The following is a 19886-nucleotide window of genomic DNA, read 5'->3' as shown; positions in this document are numbered from 1 at the left end:
TAGTTTACATTTTTACATTTTTATTTTTAATGTATTTTTATTTACATTTTACGTTTTTATTGTTGTTGTATTTTGTGGTTTTAATTAACATTTCACAGATGACTAGTAAAATTGAGCTTTTTTTCATCTGACTATCTTCTTTTCAGTGGTGTCTGTACAAGTCTTTTACCTGTTTTTCCATTGGGTTGTTTTTCTTATTGACTTGTAAGAGTTCATTCCTAATTGGATATGCATATGCATGTGTAAACACATAAACATATAATACAAATACTTTCTCACTCTCTGAATTGCCTTTACCTTCCCTTGAGGTCTCTTTTGATGACAAGTACTTAATTTTAATGTAATTTAATTATTTTTTTAAGATGAGTACTTTTTGTGTTCTGTTTTGAAAATAATTTCCTGTTTCAAGGTCAAAAAGATATTTTCCTAAAAGTTTTATTATTTTACTTTTCGTATTAGATCTACAGTCTATCATCTCAGTTTATTTTTATAGTTTAAAGAGAATTTTCTGTCCATTTCCCGCTTGATTATTTGAGTGCCCTCAGAACAGGAGTCGTATCTTTTCCTCTGTCTCTCTCCCAGTCTGCTTCCTTCCCCACCCCAGCACATACCTGTGCAGGCTTCACAGGAAATGCCCAGTTTACAGCTGTAGCTTTTGGCATAATACGTGACATGTGGCATTTATTAAATAAAGCTGTTCTACTGAATGCTTATGCAACCTAAAAACTCTTCTATATGTTCACTGGTGAAGGTAACAAATCACTTGAAGGTCCTGTCAAGTTATAACATCTCTAAAGCAGAATTCTTTTTTTTTTTTTCCCATTATTTATTTATTTGGTTGTTCTGGGTCTTAGTTGCAGCATGTGAACTCTTAAGTTGGGGCTTGTGGGATCTAACTCCCTGACCAGGGATCAAACCCAGGCCCCCTGCAATGGGAGCACAGAGTCTTAACCACTGGACCACCAAGGAAGTCCCAAAGCAGAATTCTTGATCTGTATTTCCCAGGAACCTGGCCTTGTTCTGGTAGTCCCATCTTGAAAAGCACTAACCTGGCAGTTTGCTCCAGCCCCTGGTGCGGAAGTCATCCTGGATCCCTCTCTGTAATAGCGCCTGCCGTGGTCCACACTAGCAGAGGTCTTGCCAGCTCTGCTCTGTGGTGTGTTATTTGTCATAAATCCACATCTCTGTCCCTGTTGATATTGAATTTCAGGCCATTATCATCTACCCTCAGTAGCCTCCTGACCACTCTGTTTCTTCGCCTGCCTGTCACTGTCATCCATGCTCTGTTGAATAGCAGGAGGACTCTTCTAATATCATAAATCAAAGGATAGTTTCAACTCTCCTAAAACTCCACTAGTAGTTTTCCAACACACAATAAAATCCGGACTCCTTGGTATAGTCTTCCATGACCTCCCTCTGCCTGCCCCCAACTCCCTCCCTGACTTCATGTGCCCACATTCACTTTTGCCCCGAACTTGCCAAAGTCTTTTTCTGCACTTGCTTTTCTTGCTGCCTGGAGGTGCTTACCTAAACTTGCCATAGCTTTCTCCCTTACTTCATATCTCAGTGCAGAGACAGTGCTCAGTGAAGGCTTTTGGGCCATCTCATCTGAAGCAGTGTTTTCACTTTTATTCTCTCTATATGTTCCTGTTCATTTTTTTCGCGTCACTTGCTGCAATTACTGAAGAATTGTTTACTTCTGATTATGTCTTGTCCCAGTGGAAGGTGAGTTCCGTGAGAGTAGGGACCTTATCTGCCTTGTTTACCTCCATCTCCACTGTCTAGAACATGCCTTATACCAAGAAGGTACCCAGCAAACACAGGTTCAAAAGACTGAATGGTGGAACGGTAACGGTATTGTGAGAGTGCTACACCTGTGGCAGACACTGAGCCACCTACTCCAGGAAGCCATTGCTTGTAACATCTTGCTTGGGGTGTGGGACGCATTTTTAAACCTTTGCCTTTCATTTCAGCCAAAATCACTTCAGCCTCCTGTTACAGAAAAGCAGGGACATCAGTGGAAAGAGTCAGATCCTGTGATGGCTGGAATTGGGGAGGAGGTAAATTTGTTCCTGCAGATTTTTTCCAGAAATAGCTCTGATAGTGAGACTTGAATGGCTCTGGGTGCTGACTCCTGTGTGACTGTTTTATTCTGGCATTGAGCCTTGGCGTGTCCTGGGAGTCTCTGCTATTAGTGGGCCCAGAAGCCGTGACAGGACTGCCACACCATTCAGACTGAGTCGTCTCCTCATTTGTGGCCTTGACAGATCGCTCACTTTCAAAAGGAGCTGGAAGAATTGAAAGCCCGAACATCGAAAGCCTGTTTCCAGGTGGGCACATCTGAGGAGATGAAGATGCTGCGAACAGAATCAGATGACCTACATGCCTTTCTCTTGGAGATTAAAGAGACCACAGAGGTTTGTGTTTTTGATGCTCTTCCTAAGTTAAACATTGTCATCCTGATACTCCATGGGCATATATATTTTCTCTCTTAAAGGACACTGGTAGTGTTTTTTATGTGGACGAGTGGCTCAGCCAGGAATGCCTGACTTCAAACCCTGCCTTTTGTTTTAGTCGCTAAGTCGTGTCCAACTCTTTGTGACCCTATGGATCGTAGCCCGCCAGGCTCTTTGGTCCATGTGATTTCCCATGGATACTGAACAATAAACTCTGTGACATTGTGCAAGTTATTCTAATAGCTCTATGTTTTATTTTTTTCATGTGGAAAATGGAATAATAAGTACTTTGTATCCCATTGGCACAAGGCATTCCATTAAAGTTTATTCTAGTTGTTAGTTTAGTTTAGGTATATTTGAAAATTTACTAGCTTTTTTTCTTGGTATAAAAGCAAACTTTAATGAAGATGTTGTGGGCATTTACAGGAGAAAACTTACTGTCTTTTATAGTCAATTGTTAGGTTATAAAGTGTTAAGTTTAAGAAAAAAGCAGGATACTCAAGAGCATATACAATGTAAAAATAACAAATGTTTGCTGTTCACTGTATTATTTACTGTGTTACTTTTTTTTTTTGGCTGCTCAGGGTCTTAGCTATGGCATGTGGGTCTAGTTCCCCAACCAGGGATCAAACCCAGGCCCCAGCATTGAGAGCTCTTAGCCACTAGACCACCAGGGGAGACCCATGTGTTTCTATTATTACTCTTTACTATGTGCCAGGCATCTCAATATTATCTCAATGAATCTTCACAGCTTTTCTGTGTGGTAGGCACTGTTGTTCTTTCTGTTTTGCAAGAACAGGAAACCTAGGCTTAGAGAGATGAAGTGTTTCCCCAAAGTCACCCAGTTACTGAGTGATGGTGCCCGGATCCCAATTCAGACTGCCTGACTCCAGAGTTCTTGTCTTAAATATCGAGCTTGGAAATAGGAAAGTTCTTGAGGGTGGGGGAGGGGTAAATTGGGAATTTGAGATTAAGAGATACACACTCTATATATCAAATAGATAGACCACAAGGACCTACCATATAGCACAGGGACCTGTATTCAATATCTTGTATTAATAATAACCCATAATGGAAAAAAATCTGAAAAAGAATTATATGTGTGTGTGTATATGTATGTAAAACTGAATCACTTTGCTGTACATTTGAAACATTTTAAATCAACTATACTTCAATAAAAATTTTAAAAGTTAAAAAAGGAGAATTCTCCAAGGTTTTAGCAGTGATCATCTTTATTTATTTATTTATTCTTTATTTTTCGACTGCACCCTGCAACATGTAGGATCTTAGTTCCCTGACCAGGGATTGAACCCACACCCTTGGCAGTGAAAACACCAAGCCCTTCCTTACCACTGAACTGCCAGAGAAATCCCAGTGGTCATCTTTAGATGGAAGGATTACCAGTATTTTTATTTTTCCTGAGTTTCTGATCATTAAGGTTGTATTTTTTTAATGAGAAAGGAAAAAGAAAAAAAAAATGAACGTTAGTATCTTTCTTTCCAAGCAGAGAAATCAGTTTTGGCTCTGTTCAGATGTTCATCTTGTTAAATATTTGAGAAGCACCACCTTGATCTAGCAAGAAAGGTTTATTTCTCAGAAATAGCACTTTTGTATCAGCCCATCCTTGTACCTTTTCTAGTCTCTTCATGGAGATATAAGTACCCTGAAGACAACTTTACTGGAGGGCTTTGCTGGTGTTGAAGAAGCCAGAGAACAGAATGAGAGGAACCGTGACTCTGCGTATCTGCACTTGCTCTACAAGAGGCCACTGGACCCCAGGAGTGAAGCTCAACTCCAGGTAGGAGAACCTCACCAGAGCTGCCGAAAACAGACACCTAGACGGGCACGCTTCTCTGGAAGGTCCAGGTTTGCAGGACTTCCTGGACAAAGTTGTTCATTTCCTCTGAGTGCTAACCCACTTCATATATACCTCCTTGACTGTAACAAAGAAAACAGCACTTTCCCCCTTGAGGTTTTTTGGATCAACAAAAACATAATTTTTAATTAAATCTTAAGCATGGTAGAAAGTAGCTGTTGAAAAAGATATATTTAGAAATCAAATCAGGAATAATAATAATTATTAATGTAACAGCTATTTATTGGCCTGAAAAGAAAAGGTGTTGTTTTCTGGGAAAGAAGGTTGGGAGAGCATTCAGAAGAAACAGCATGAGTTCATGCAGAGATACGGTCACATTTGAAGTGTCCATAGTCAAGGGCCTTCCTCTAGTCACAGAGTACTGAGTTGAAATTTGTGTTTGATGCTAAGGTTACTGCTGCTTCCTAGAATCAGCCTGACTCTTTTAAGTGACATTGTCATCTTCAGTTAGGGCACATACCCTTGTCCAAGAATGATTTTGAAAATACAGTTAAACACAATAAGATCTTGGTACAGATGTAAAAGTATTTCCCAGTGTATAGTACTTCATCTTCATTTGTATACACATTTAATGTAATGCTTCATTTTCATTAGTGGAATGCTCTATTTTATTTATTTTTTTTACCAATTATTTATTTATTTATTTATTTTTTAATTTTTGAGAGTTAAGTTATGGCGCCGTAAAGGTTAACACTAGATCACAATTTAAAGAAAATTATTGAAGGCCTAAAATGAATTAATAGGTAAGACTTTTAATAATGGTAAATTCCATTTCTAGTACTGATACTATTCTTTGTTTTTGAGAAATGACTTTACCCCCACTGGTGAGATGACTTATGCATTCTATTCTGTGAATAGATAGGTGCAGAATTATTTTCAGTGCTGTTTTGTAGGATAATTTTGTCTGTATTACAGTTAATTTCATGGGTGGGAGAGCAAAATCTAAATGGGTGTACTGTTGGAGTAGCAGAGTACAATGGAAAATTCCTAGGCCATGTGGAGCTACTTTACAAGAGCTGAAAAATGAGAACTAAGCCAGAACATCGGTTCCCTAGAGGCCCTGGGCTGACACACCCTTTCTGTTTCCCTTTTCTTAACACTATCTCTCTGTCACACACTTTAAAAGTTGGGTTTCTCTAACATTCTAATGATTATTTGTTGTTATTTAGTCACTAAGTTGTGTCTGACTCTTTTGTGACCCCGTGGACTATAGCCCACCAGACCCATCTGTCCATGGGATTTTCCAGGCAAGAATGATAGAGTGGATTGCCATTTCCTTCTCCATCTGGTGATTATATTAAAACGTGTTATGTTTTCCTTATTCCTTGTGGTTCTCAGTGTAAAAAGACTTCAAAGTCATTTTAACTGTTTTGAGACACAATCCTGCAAACTCCTAGAAAACCGAGTCATTTTGCCATTTCATTTTTTTCTTGCAGGAAATTCGGCGCCTTCATCAGTATGTGAAATTTGCTGTCCAAGATGTGAATGATGTTCTAGACTTGGAGTGGGATCGGCATCTGGAACAAAAGAAAAAACAAAAGTGAGCGAGATCTCTCACCCACCATCTTGATAGTGCTGTGGCCTTTTAAAAAGATCGTCTAAGAGGGTTTCTGAAAACCCTACACAGGTTCTTTCTCTTTGACACAGTCATTATACATCAAGAAATTCTATGGAATAATAACATTGTTCACAATAATACATAAAAGAATTTACAGCACAGTTAATGAGAGTGAAAAATTGGATTCAGCCTAGTTATGCAAAAGTTAAGAGTAGCTAAATCTGACCACATTTTTCTCTTAAACAAAATACTGTGTAACCGCTGAATCTCATATTCTCAAAAAAAAAAACATGTTAAATATCTTTTCTGAGAAGGCAATGGCACCCCACTCCAGTACTCTTGCCTGGAAAATCCCATGGACGGAAGAGCCTGGTAGGCTGCCGTCCATGAGGTCTTGAAGAGTCGGACATGACTGAGTGACTTCACTTTCACTTTTCACTTTCATGCATTGGAGAAGGAAATGGCAACCCATTCCAGTGTTCTTGCCTGGAGAATCCCAGGGATGGGGGAGCCTGGTGGGCTGCCGTCTATGGGGTTTCACAGAGTCAGACACGACTGAAGTGACTTAGCAGCATACAAAATATATAATTGTGTAACTGTAATTATTAGGTACAGCATATAAAAAATGAAAAAGTTAAGACATGAAGTCATACTAGATGACCTCAGTGTGGAAGTCTAATGTAAAAAAAGGCTGGTAATAAATCTATCAGAATACTCATTTAGAGCTGCAAGATGGGATTCAGAGGGGTTTTTCTTTTACACTTTCCTGTATATTCCAGATTTTCTTTTGCAGGAAACATTGCTAATTAGTTTGGATAACTAAAAGGATGAGAGGAATGACAACAGATAGAGGAAACCCTTCTCTTGTAATCTTCTGTCCATGGATGTTTGGTTTGATGCCTTGTGTTTTCCAGAAGGAATAGAATGCAGTACATTGTGAAAGCAATAAGGTGATGTGAAAAACAGGTCAGCCCTCCAAATGCTAGATTTCTGAAACACCTACACTTGATCAGTGTGATTAGCCTTGTAAGGAAATAAACAGGAAATGATCTGTTTATTTGTTTACAAAACTGTGAGGTCACAGACTTAAGTAGGCAGCCCGAGTGTTATGTCAGGGGCAGGGGTAGAATGTGTTTAAAATCCAGTAAACAGAATTTAATAGATGATACTGTACAGCGTGGAGAAAGGTTTTGTGCCTAACCTGAGGAACCTCAGAGCCTAGGTGTGGTAAGACAGAGGTGAAAATTGATCTTCCCAACACTGGCAGGGGCAGATTCTGTGGCCTGGAGCCCTTGTCCCTGGGGGCAGCTGGCCCCCTTTAGAAGAGGTTTCAGAGTGCACTCCCCTGTTGCCAAATTCATGTTCCTCCCCAAGTGAGAGAATGGCTTGACCTGACTGCGTGAACGTTCTGCTCAGCTTGACGTTGGAATACTGTTGTCTAATTAATACGTTGACTTTTTAAAAAGTGCATGAGGCTAACAAGAAAAGCCAGGCTTTCTTCTCCTTTAAACAACCCCATGGATTTTCTATTAATACTTAATGTGCCTTTTTTAAGTTTCCTTCCTGCAGAGTTCTGATTCTTAAATCTATACGGTTTGCTGGAACGTCTCTCTTTTAGACCCTTCTCTAAATATTATCTGGAACCCCACTGAAATGCCTTTTAAAAATGTATGTTGAGCTAATGACCTTGTCACCAGAAAGAAAGGGACCATTGTCCTTTTCTCCTTTTAATTCTTTTGGGTGGCGACCACCGGCTGCCAAGTCGTGTGCTGTCCTCTGTCTCTTGACGGCACTCTGAAGATCAGCTTTTTTTTTTAATTAATGAGTCTGTTTTTGGCTGTGCTGGGTCTTCACTGCTGCATGCAGGCTGTCTCTAGTTGTGGACAGTGGGAGCGACTTTCCAGTTGTGCTCGGCTTCTTACTGAGGTGGCTCCTCTTCTTACGCAGCACACGTTTCGTTGCTCCATGGCATGTGGAATCTTCCCGGACCAGGGATCGAACCCTTGTCTCCTGCATTGGCCGGTGGATTCTAAACGACTGGACCACCAAAAAAGTCCCTCTTAGTAACTTCTTGATGTTTCTTTCCCACTAGTGGTTCTTCATTTTATTATTTTCACTGTTACAGTCTTTTCTTTTCTTTCCAGTGGAAATTTCTTTTATTTGAACCATTCTCATACATTCTTTCCTCCTTGCTCTAAATAGGCGCCTGCTTGTGCCAGAACGAGAGACACTGTTTAATACTCTTGCCAACAACCGGGAAATCATCAACCAACAGAGGAAGAGGCTGAATCACCTGGTGGATAGTCTCCAGCAGCTCCGACTTTACAATCAGACCTCCCAGTGGAGCCTTCCCTTGGATGTTCCCTCCCAGAGCACCACACACAGGTGTGCAGGAGAACACGTCTGTTAATGCCGCGTGCACTCAGTAAATGAGGTGGGATGAGTGAATAAATACACAGAGCAAAGTGGACTAGTTGTCGAGTAGTTTAGATGTGCGTTTGAAAGTGACTCTGCTGTCTTTCATCTGTGTGATTGTGGTCAGATTCCTCACCCTCTCTGATCCTTTTTCCCTCTGCCAAAAAGTGGGGCTAACAATAGCCTTCTCAAGTAGCTCAATGGTAAAGAATACCCCTGCCAATGCAGGAGACGCAGGTTCGATCCCTGAGTCAGGAAGAGCCCCTGAAAAAGGAAATGGCACCCCACTCCAGTATTCTTGCCTGGACAGTCCCATGGGCAGAGGAGCCTGGCAGGCTACAGTCTGTGGGGTCGCAAAAGAGCTGGGCACGACTGAGCACTCGTGCACTCAGGGAACTAACAATGTGCACCTCATGGGGTTACTGGAGGGTTTAAGTCTTTAAAGCACCTAGTAGTATGCCTCGGAGAAGGCAATGGCACCCCACTCCAGTACTCTTGCCTGGAAAATCCCATGGACGGAAGAGCCTGGTAGGCTGCAGTCCATGGGGTTGCTAGGAGTCGGACATGACTGAGTGACTTCACTTTCATTTTTCACTTTCATGCCTTGGTGAAGGAAATGGCAACCCACTCCAGTGTTCTTGCCTGGAGAATCCCAGGGATGGGGGAGCCTGGTGGGCTGCCGTCTATGGGGTCTCACAGAGTCAGACACGACTGAAGCGATGCAGCAGCAGCAGCAGTAGTAGTGTGCCTGATGGAACAGGCCCTTGATAGATAATAGCTGGTACTATAGTCATAGCATTATTGTTTAATTGAAAATTAGCTGTTGGGATTAGGTTGATCAACTTGTCTGGAAACTCAGATTTGTCATTTTGCAAGTGTGGAGATTTCAGACCCTGCTTAGACAGTTTACCCCTGAAGTTACCAAAGTGGTAACTGCCTTTAGTCTAAATGTATAGATTTTAATTGCCCTTCCTTCTAGAGCCCTGTTGGGGTTGTGTTTGCTCTGGGGTGGGATGTGATAGTGAGACTGTGATCATTTTCCCTTTGGGTTAATTCGTTGTTTGGTCAGATTTTCCATTTCCATTTCAGGATGCTCTCATCTCTTGCCTTTGTATTTAGGAGGATAATGTGTCATCACCATTACCATGAGTCCCAATTTCTCAGATCATAGGTGGTTCATATGTAACATTGTCCTCTTTCAGTTTTGACAGCGACCTCGAAAGCCTGCGCAATGCTTTGTTGAAAACGACTCTAGAGGCTCACCCCAAACCATTGCCTAAAGTACCAGGTAAGTGCATTCTCCCCAGTCTTTAAACTCTGTTCTCTTTCTGACCTTAAAAACCAAGTTTTAAGCATTTACGGGTTCACGAATTTCTTGCAGCTAAACTGTCCCCCGTGAAACAGGCACAACTGAGAAATTTCTTGGCCAAGAGGAAGACCCCACCAGTGAGATCCACTGCTCCAGGTAGAGGAACCCGGGCCTGAATTTTTAGGATAAACTGTATAGTACATTGTGTGGGAGTAGGATGGGGTTTGTGTGTGTGTGTCTGTGCGTGTTTTTCTTTGGTTCTTAATGGGAGATAGAGGAAGTGTCTCCAGAATCTGTCATCCATCTGCATATGGGATTAAGAAGAAGCTTATACATAGTCAACTCGGGGTGGTTGTTTTGGCTTTTACACTGTGTTTTCCATAGTCCTCAGGTTCTGTGGCAGTGATTGCCAAGGATTTGGGGGGAAGCTGAACTGGTTCCATGGGTCCTAGCCTTCACTTTAGCTAGAAAAGCTTTACTTTTCTGATTCGTGTCGGATTTTGAGTAAGGCTGCATTTGAAAAAAGACATGCTCAGTAGACACGCGTGACTAGTGGCAGTCTAAAGAGAAATGCAGACATAGGGCATGCAGGTGCTGGTGGTTATGAATGGACTTGCTGAGGGACTGTGCTGCACGTTGACTTGCCTCAGAACACTTCGGTGTGGTGCTGTCCAGTAGAGCTTCCTGCAGTACTTGTGATGTTGGATCTGTGCTGTCCAATACAGCAGTTAACCGGTGGCCATTGGGTACTTTAAGGGGGATGGTACAACTTAGAGTTCAAATTTTTCATTTGTTTTTCATCTAAATAACCACACATGGCTGGTGGCTACCAAATTCACATTGCAGCCTAGCAGTAGCCCTAGTATGTTTTTTAATTAAAAAAATTCTTTTGGCTATGGCTGCCAGGCAAGACCACATGCGTGGTTTTCACTTGCAATTGTTTATATTACGTTTGAAAAAAGTGAACCCGTTAGTTGCTCAGTTGTGTTTGACTCTTTGCGCCCCCATAAACTATATAGCCGACCAGGCTCCTCTTGACCATGGGATTCTCCAGGCAAGAATACTGGAGTGGGTAGCCATTTCCTTCTCTAGGGCATCTTCCCGACCCAAGGATCGAACCTGGGTCTCCTGCATTGCAGGCAGATTCTTTACTGTGAGTCACCAGGGAAGCCCATGTTACACTCACATTATGACACGTAAAATCTTGTAGAGTGATGTGTCCGTAGGGCAAATAAGTCAGTAAGTATTAGCAATACTTTTTAAATAACTTGAGGAGGAGAGAGGGCTGTTTTTTGCTTGATTTTGGTGTTTCCAGTACACAGACAGTTACATGACTTCTGAAATTCATGGTAGAAAGTAACATGGCATAAAGCCTTGCCCTGTAGTTTATGGAAGGAGCAAAACAGGGAAAGTGAGAATCGATTTTAGTGATTTTTTTTTTTTTAAACTAATTGTCTCATTCAAAAGAAGCATTGGATTTACCTGGCATTGTTTGAGACCCTCGGAACTGAGGATGTGATGTCTTCTCCGGTTTGTATTAGGCCTGTTCTTAGAAGTTTGTTGTTGGAAGGCAGGGACACCATTGTGACTGCCTGTTCACTCTGCTGTGGGAGTTGGTTGCTTTTCTGAGGTGGCGTTGTTGCCCGTGAACTTCTGCTTTTACACCAATGTGCATCCTGTCTCCCACCTCACATTTTTTTTGCCTAACAGTCAAAATGTTCTTGTCCTATACAGCTCAGTTTTGCAAAACCCATTTAAGCAAAGACTATCTTTGTTCACGTTCAACTGCAGCTGCTTCCACTTAAAATAAGTAATAATTAAGTCGCTTTACAAATTGGATATTTCTCTAGCGACAGTGAAAATTACATAGCTTTTGGACTCGAATTGTCTCAGTTATCTTTTGTTTTGGGCTCTGTAGCCAGCCTGTCTCGGTCAGCCTTCCTGTCTCAGAGGTATTATGAAGACTTGGATGAAGCCAGCTCAACATCATCCATTTCCCAGTCTCTGGAGAGTGAAGACACACGGACATCCTGTAAGGATGACGACGCAGTGGTCCAGGTCCCCCGGCACGCTCCCGTGGTTCGAACACCTTCCATCCAGCCCAGTCTCTTGCCCCAGGCAACTCCTTTTGCTAAATCTCACCTGATTCATGGTTCGCAGGGTATGATGGGAACTTCAAGTAAGTAAACAGTGGGACCAGAAACAATCTTTTCCCTAAGAGGTTCCTAACTCATGAAGGAACTGTGGCTGGGTTTTATTACTAGCACATGCAGAAGTGGTGGGTTCTAGCCCATTTCTGCTGCTGCTGCTAAGTCGCTTCAGTCGTGTCCGACTCTCTGTGACCCCATAGACAGCAGCCCGCCAGGCTCCCCCATCCCTGGGATTCTCCAGGCAAGAACACTGGAGTGGGTTGCCATTTCCTTCTCCAATGCATGAAAGTGAAAAGTGAAAGTGAAGTCCCTCAGTCATGTCTGACTCCTAGTAACCCCGTGGACTGCAGCCTACCAGGCTCTTCCGTCCATGGGATTTTCCAGGCAAGAGTACTGGAGTGGGTTGCCATTGCCTTCTCCGCCATTTCTGCTAATCCTTTAGAAATTACGGACAGAGTCAAGAGATGTGTTCCCCTTGAAAGTGGTTGGTGGGACACTGTGAGGAAGAGGAGGCGCTTCAAGGCTCACGCTGTTGCCCCTTTACGTGGAAGACAGTGTGTGCCTTTCTGACCTCGGCTCATTTCAGCTTGAAGCCATGTCCTGTCTCAGGGCTTACCAGCCATGGTGCTCATTATCTCTGGTGGCTTGTTGACGGGACCTATGTTAGGCTGTTAGATCTTCAGCTCAGAGTGTCAGGACTTTGTACTGAAGTGACTCCTAAGTAGACCAACCTAGGCATGAGGTACTAGAATGGAGAGATTTGTGAGAGAAGAGCTAACCATTCATTGCTCTGTATGGGCATAGAAGTTATATCTCACTCAGTGTCAGAGGAAATGATCATGTAACATATTTTCTCCAGTAGAAGTGGGCAGACAGCATCCAGCATCCTTGAAAGATAAAAGTGCCAACCTGTCAGTTTGCCAGTATTTTCTGTTAATGCTTAAGGATATTAAATCTTCGCATTTTCCCTGCAACCTAACATGGAGAATTTACCATTTTAATTTTTGTGTGTGCTTCTGTTCTGACCCACTGTATCACTTAACTTTACTTTTTCCCTCAGTGTCTACACCTGCTAGCAAAATTATTCCCCAAGGAGCTGATAGCACCATGCTTGCAACAAAAACAGTGAAGCATGGCGCACCTGGCCCTTCGCACCCCATCTCTGCCCCGCAGGCGGCCGCCGCAGCAGCACTGAGACGGCAGATGGCCAGTCAGGCGCCAGGTAAGAGCACCGGTGCAGGGGCTGATGCTGAGCTGTCTGAGCCACAGGCCAGGACATGGGGGCCAAGAAACGGCGGGCCCTTCGCTGCCTTTCAGAAAAGAGGACTGATGTGACAGCTCTCGCCTTCGCGGGGAGACTTCTGAGAGGGCAGCGACTCAGTTGGAAACTTGCCCTTAAAGGGCTGTATAAGATCTACCATGTTCAGTTAAGTTCATTTGCATCATTTCTTTTTAGATTCAACACAAGGATTCATCCCTGTTTTTGAATAATGTCTGCTTTAAGCCCCAGAATTAATCTTTGCTGTTAGATCACCTAATAATGTTAGAGTTGTCTCGTAGTATTTTAAGGCTCCGAGCCACCCTTTGCAATGAGTGTACGTGTGCCCATTTTGCTTTTGAGTAATGCTCGGTTTGGAGAGGCGAAGGTCACCAACCAATATGTAACAAAGCCCAGACTCCAACCCTGTGTTCTTTGTACTGAAGTACAGCTTTTTCTTAAGATTGCAGTTTTAACCTGGAAACGTGAAGCTCTAAGGAACTAATCAGCTCTTGCATTTTGTCAGTGGTTTGTGGCTCTCCATAATCTTCTACATTAAGATTTCTAGGTAATTTGCCTTGGAACTTCAGTTAATCAGTTTTTACAAGCCAGTGCTTCTCAACCAGAGGCTTTTTTACTCTGCCTGCTTCCCCTCCAACAGTTGGCAGTGTTGCTGCCCTGTAGTGGGTAGAGGCCAGTAATGCTGCAAAGAAACTGCCAAAAGCACAAGAGAACCCTACAACAAAGGATTATCCATCCCCAAACGTCAGTAGTGCCAAGAGTGAGAAACTTGGCTATAAATCATATTTTTGTTTTAGCTGAATGAAGTTTTTTAGTTTTATAACATATGCCAATTTACACTAAAATTTTAAAAGATGGAAAAGACATGGTGGTTTGATTTAGCCAAAAATAGTTGCCGTTAGATGATTATAGATCTCTAGGGAAAGTTCAGATTAAAACCCTTACTAAGACATCTCAAATAGATATGAAACAGCAAAAACAAGAGAACTTTTTAAGGTACTTTTGAGCATTCTGAAAAATATAAGAAACCCTTGATGTTGTAAATATTAGTTGGACCAAGCAGGATCTTAGCATTGTACTGAACAGATCCTAAATCAAGCTGATTGATTATTTATCAACTTCTAGTCTATCAGGATTTAGGATTAGTCCATTCTCAGCAGGAGGTGGTGTGATCTCTATTATCATTTCAGAAGACATTATTCAAAAACAGGTTTCGAAGGTGTGGGCACCTGTGAGTGTTAAGGATGAAGTATGTGCAGTCATAAGCAGGGCATCCCTGGTGACTCCTGAAGGAAGGGGTGAAGTGAGCTGCCATAGAGCCACCATCCCACCTGGGCTACAAGTTCACCTGTGCCCCACAGTAGTTGGAGAAGATCCAAAAGCTTTGCTTAGGCCTTCTTAATAGTTATTTATAACATGTCATAAAGTCCTGGGCTACAGTTTTAAATTATAAGACACATACAAAAAAGGTATGAAAGCTGATAAGCCTAAGGTAAGTAGGTGTCAAATCAGTCCCTGTTACCATTCCTTAATTCAGGCCTTTTGGCCTCCTTCTCCATTCTGGTTCAATCTCCATTTTTCATATTTTATTCACTGTGTCTGTCTCACTAAAGCATGAACTTCTTTAAAGAAGAAACTATATTTTAGACATTTTTTGTATTCCCAGCACCTAACAGAGTCTGACAGTAATAAGCTCATGTGAAAGAGTGGTTGAATGAATGAATGCACGGTGGAGGCAGAAACACTGGTAATCCTCTAGCTGTTTCTGCCCTTTTCTAGGACAAGCCAACAATATGGCAAGCATCTCAGCTCTGCTCTATAAAAGCTGGCTGGTGAATTCCTTTTTTCTGAACTAGTACATTTGATTAAATTGCACAAGCTTCATTGAATGATCTTTATGAAGGGCGTAGGCCAGGTGTTCTATTCAGCACAGTGCTGCAGAACTACCTAAATTTCCTTTATATAATAAGTTTGTGTTCTGCTTGTGTCCTAGTTATTCATTAGACCTGGCTAGAATTTTGATCCTGTATTGCAATTAACGTGCCTTTCTCTTCTCTATTTAAATAGCTGTCAGTACGTTGACTGAATCAACTTTGAAGAATGTCCCTCAAGTGGTAAATGTGCAGGAATTGAAGAATAATGCTACAGCCCCCTCTGCAGCAGTGGGGTATGTTACTGCCTCATTAGCGTGTTTAAGCCAATGAATCATTCTGCATAGCGTAGGGCTGCCTGCAGGGAGCAGCAGTGCTGTTGTCCCAGTGTGACTTCTTCCTGCAGAACTTGAGGTCCCAAGAGGAGCGGAATGGACAGCTAATCTCAGGCACACAATTGGGTTTCAGGAAATTGTCCTCTCCAACTGGCAGTAACAGTTGCCTCATAAACTTTCAAAGTCTTGGTGTTACGTACTCAGTGTGCCGTTTGCCGTATATAAGTCTGCATGTGGTACACGTTACAGTTATTAAGTCAGGTAAGGTGGACGGTTTGATTTATTTTTTTAAATACTCTTGGGGCTCCTGAGTTGACACTTCAACTCTAACGCAGACTATTGATTGTAAAAACCCAATGATGGTCTCTCCTCCCTTCCTTCCCCTCTCCAGGCATTCGTGTTTTTTCAAGTTTCTCATATTGTTTGTATGAAAAAGCAGTGGTTTAAAAGGCAGAAGCTCTGTTTGGAGACTTCCAGTTTCTCCCATGCCACATCTAAGAGCTGGATCATTGCTGCCAGAACTGACTTTTAAGTGTGAATGTGTGTTTAGAATTCAAGGCATTGACTCCCTCCCACTGGTGTGGGCGGCACGGTTCATAGAACATGCCCGTGTCCTGTTGCTCCCAAGTATTTTGTAGCCAGGAGCTGTGCAGTGTGGCTCAGGGAAGAGTTGAGGGCTGTATCCTCAGTTTGAATGTAGAGATCATGAGGACCAGGGTCATTCAGGGAGTTAGTGTCTGGTGCCTGTGACTAGTCCAACTGCAAGAAGAACAGCCACTAACCCTGTGTTTTTTCCAGTTCACATGAGCCCTCTCCTCCCCCACCCCAGGTCTGCTCACTGTTCTGTTTTGGCTTTATCAAGTGGCCCTACTTCACTAGTCCACTGGCCTTCTCTTTTTTCCACATTGGCCCATTTATCAACACTGCCAGGAATTTCTTAGTTATCTCAGGGCCATGCTAACAGCCAAAAACAAGCCTAGCTTTCCTATCTTATAGTGACCTTGAAGCTTCGGTATGCTGTTTAGACCAAGATGGCATTTGTGGTTGTTGTGAATTTCTCAAGGGAAAGAACTATGCATTAGAGTTTGGGAATTATAGCCAGATTCCTAGTGTAGGGTAGGCAAGGAAAAGCCACCGCAAGGCAGAATCTTACATAAGACAGGAAAAGCCAGCTTAATGGTGAAAGAAACATGGTCTGGTATTTCTGGAATATTTTAGCTGTTCTCACAATATGTGAGAAGCACCTCTTGATGATTTCCTTTATCTTATCTCAGGCTGTGTTTTCCTCCAGTGATTCATCTGAGCTAATCATCGATATGAGCTTTGTTAAAGGAGCAATTCTGGGTTTGCCCTTTTTTCTGACTTAAGAAAAATAGGCATAGAAGTTTAAAAAGAGTTGAAGAAACTCTTCTTTTCTCCACAGAATTGGACTCTGGTTATTATTTAACTTGTATGCCCACCATGGCACCTGGAATGTTGTTTCTTTTTATTATTCTTGTTGAATTCTTGTTGAATAATAGGTGAACTAAGCACAGTTGGTAAGTGGAAACTGATATTTACCACCTTCCCTAATAAGAAAGCTTGAGAGGGAATTATACTCATTATAAAATCACTTACTTTCAGATTCTGTTAAGCAGTAGTTTCCTGAGTGTTTTTTGTATTTGCTTGTTTTGTTTTTGTTTTTGGTGGCACCTCACGCCTTTGTGGGATCTTAGTTCCCTGACCAGGGTGGAACCCATGCTTCCTGCAGTGGAAGCATAGTCTTAACCACTGGACTACCAGGGAGGTCCCTCCTAAGTGTATTTTAACTGTTTAATTTTGCATTTCACTTCTCCTGAGTAACATCTTAAAGAGATTTATTATAGGATGAGGTTATATGTTTCTGCCATTGATATAGCTTATGTTCACTGGCCTCACCCCACTCACCCCTTATATTCACTGACCAGCCATCCTGTTTGCAGGAAGAGGGCTTATCTGGGGCACACTCATGCTAGTTAGACTCCTCTCCAGCACTCAGGCCCTTGATTCAGCAGATTCCCAAGGGGTGTCTGCCATGAACATGATAACGCCCTGGGTATTTGGGGTCCAGTAGTCAGTAAGACCAGAGAAGGCGATGGCACCCCACTCCAGTACTCTTGCCTGGAAAATCCTGTGGACGGAGGAGCCCAGTAGGCTGCAGTCCATGGGGTCGCTCAGAGTTGGACAGGACTGAGCTACTTCACTTTCACTTTTCACCTTCATGCATTGGAGAAGGAAATGGCAACCCACTCCAGTATTCTTGCCTGGAGAATCCCAGGGACAGGGGAGCCTGGTGGGCTGCTGTCTATGGGGTCGCACAGAGTCGGACACAACCGAAGCGACTTAGCAGCAGCAGCAGCAGCAGTCAGTAAAACATACCAAGTCCCCACGTTCACGACACTTAGATGTTAGCAAGAAGGCAGCCCTAAGCTACCCATTTCACATCAGTTATTTAACTGTAGTATAATGAGTTTGATGAAGGAGAGGTACAGGGTGCTAAGAAGGCTCACAGTGAGGCAGTCTGGGGCTGACGAGGTTGGGAAGGAAAGATGTTTCAGCTGGAAGTTGAGCGGTGACCAGAAGTTGCCAGGCAAAGTGGAAGAAGAGTGTTATAAACAGGAGGTGCAGGATCTGTGAAAGCCCAGACCTGGGAAAGGGCAGAGCAAGTCTGAGTGCAGGTGAAAGGCCAGTTTGTCTAGAGTTCTGGCAGGAAATGGAAGGTAAATGAAACAGGGCCAAATGAGGTGAGAAATATGGTGGAATTTTTTATTGGTTTGTTGTTTTCCAAAACACACCCAGATCATCATTCCTTTCAAGAATTTTGGCATTCGTTTCTTCGTTCTTTCTACAAATACTTAAGTAGCATTTTATATATGCCACACACTGTTGTAGGTGCTGAGAATAACACAGTTAACAAAACAGACCCTGCCCCCCAAAATCCCCAAACCCTGCCCTAGTCACAGAGAGACAGATGACAAGTAAAATTCATCTAAATACAGTATTTTAGAAGGGGATAGGTATGACGGAGAAAATTAAAGCAGAAAAGGGGTTTAGGGGCTTTTGTCCAGACATGGTTGCAGTTTTAAATAGAGGCAAAGAAGGTGCTTCTCCTACGTGACTAATGACTAACATGTCTCAGAAATACCAGACCATATTTTTTTCACCACAAAACTGGGGATTCTCCTGTCTTATATGTTGATAATACTCTGCCTTGCAGTGGCTTTTGACATTTTACATTTGAATAAAGACCAGAGAGCAGGCTCATGAATATCCTAAGGAAGAAAGCCCCAAGCACCAGGCCTGTAGTGAGAGCTTGTCTGGCAGGTTCAGGATGAAGCCAGGCAGCCCCTGGTGGCTGGAGGGAAAGAGGAGGAGAGTGGGGTAGGGCCGGGTTACAAATCCAATAACATCTGGTAAGCCTGGTTGAGGACCTAGCTGACAGCTGGATGCTGAGTAACCTGATCTAATTTACATTTGCTTTTTTAAAGCAATTTTAGCAATTTTTAAAAATACTGGGCCATAATTAACACACAGTAAAATTTACCTTTTTGTAGTCTAAAATTCCACGAGCTATGATAAATGCAGATTATTTTGTTGACCTGTGGGTTTGGCAGGAAGTTTCTGGTTCTTATATTTAGAATAGATGAGAAGGGCTGGAATGAAGAAGAATAAAAAAAGGGAGAACAGTTAAGAAGCTTTTTCTTTTTTTATTGTGGGTAAATATATGTATAACAAAATTTATTATTTTAACCATTTTTAAGTGTCCAATTCAGAGACATTAAGTATGTTTACAGTGTTGTATAACTGTCACCCTATCTGTTCCAGAACTTTTTCATTATCTCATACAGCAATTGTACCCATTAAATATTAACTCTTTATTCCACCTTACTTCTAGTCCCTGGTAACCTCTAATCTACTTTCTGTTGCTAAGAATTTGCCCTATATGTAGTATTTGTCCTTTTATATCTGGCTTATTTCACTCACATTTTTAAGATTTATCCATGTTGTGAAGTGTTAGTCGCTCAGTCATGTCTGATTCTTTGTGACCCCATGGACTGTTTGTTATCCACCAGGCTTCTCTGTCCATGGAATTCTTCAGGCGAGAATACTGGAGTGGGGAGCCATTCCCTTCTCCAGAGGATCTTCCAAATCCAGAGATTGAACCCAGGTCTCAGGCATTGGAACAGATTCTTTAGTGTCTAAACCACCAGGGAGGCCCATGTTGTAGCATATATCAGAATTTCATTCCTTTTATGACTGAATAACATTCCACTGTATATATATATCCTGTTTTACTTATCCATTCATCTGAAAGTGGACACTTGGGTTGAGTTGACTACTGTGAATAATGCTGCAGTGAGCATTGTTGTACAGCCCTGAGTCCCTGCTTTTCAGTTATTCTGGGTAATGTTTTAGGAGTAGAATTGCTGGAGCATATGGCAGTCTACTTTCTGAGCTAAGTGTAGTTCAAACTTTTCCAAAGTAGCTGCACCATTTTACATTCCCAATAGCAATGTATGAAGTTCCAGTTTCTCCACATCCTCACTAATATGTGTTATTGTCCATCTTTTTGATTATAGCTATCCTAATGGATGGACACGGTATCTCCTTGTGGTTTT

General features: G+C 42.2%; 1 protein-coding gene across 2 annotated transcripts in view; it reads left to right on the top strand.

Annotated features, from left to right (window-relative positions):
- Nucleotides 1–19886, top strand: part of NUP214 (nucleoporin 214) — an 89075-nt gene that overhangs the window by 23264 nt on the left and 45925 nt on the right. For both annotated transcript variants that reach the window (XM_070378830.1, XM_070378829.1), the window contains exons 15-24: nt 1974–2060; nt 2268–2417; nt 4096–4254; nt 5769–5872; nt 8093–8275; nt 9508–9593; nt 9687–9770; nt 11533–11793; nt 12825–12986; nt 15111–15210. In XM_070378830.1, coding sequence (XP_070234931.1) covers nt 1974–2060; nt 2268–2417; nt 4096–4254; nt 5769–5872; nt 8093–8275; nt 9508–9593; nt 9687–9770; nt 11533–11793; nt 12825–12986; nt 15111–15210 — 1376 coding nt within the window. The remainder of the gene's footprint in view (nt 1–1973; nt 2061–2267; nt 2418–4095; nt 4255–5768; nt 5873–8092; nt 8276–9507; nt 9594–9686; nt 9771–11532; nt 11794–12824; nt 12987–15110; nt 15211–19886) is intronic.

Source organism: Bos mutus, chromosome 11 (genome assembly GCF_027580195.1).
Source record: "Bos mutus isolate GX-2022 chromosome 11, NWIPB_WYAK_1.1, whole genome shotgun sequence".
NCBI lineage: Eukaryota > Metazoa > Chordata > Mammalia > Artiodactyla > Bovidae > Bos > Bos mutus.
Note: the sequence above shows the minus strand (reverse complement) of the source record. Positions and strands in the feature narration are given on the sequence as shown.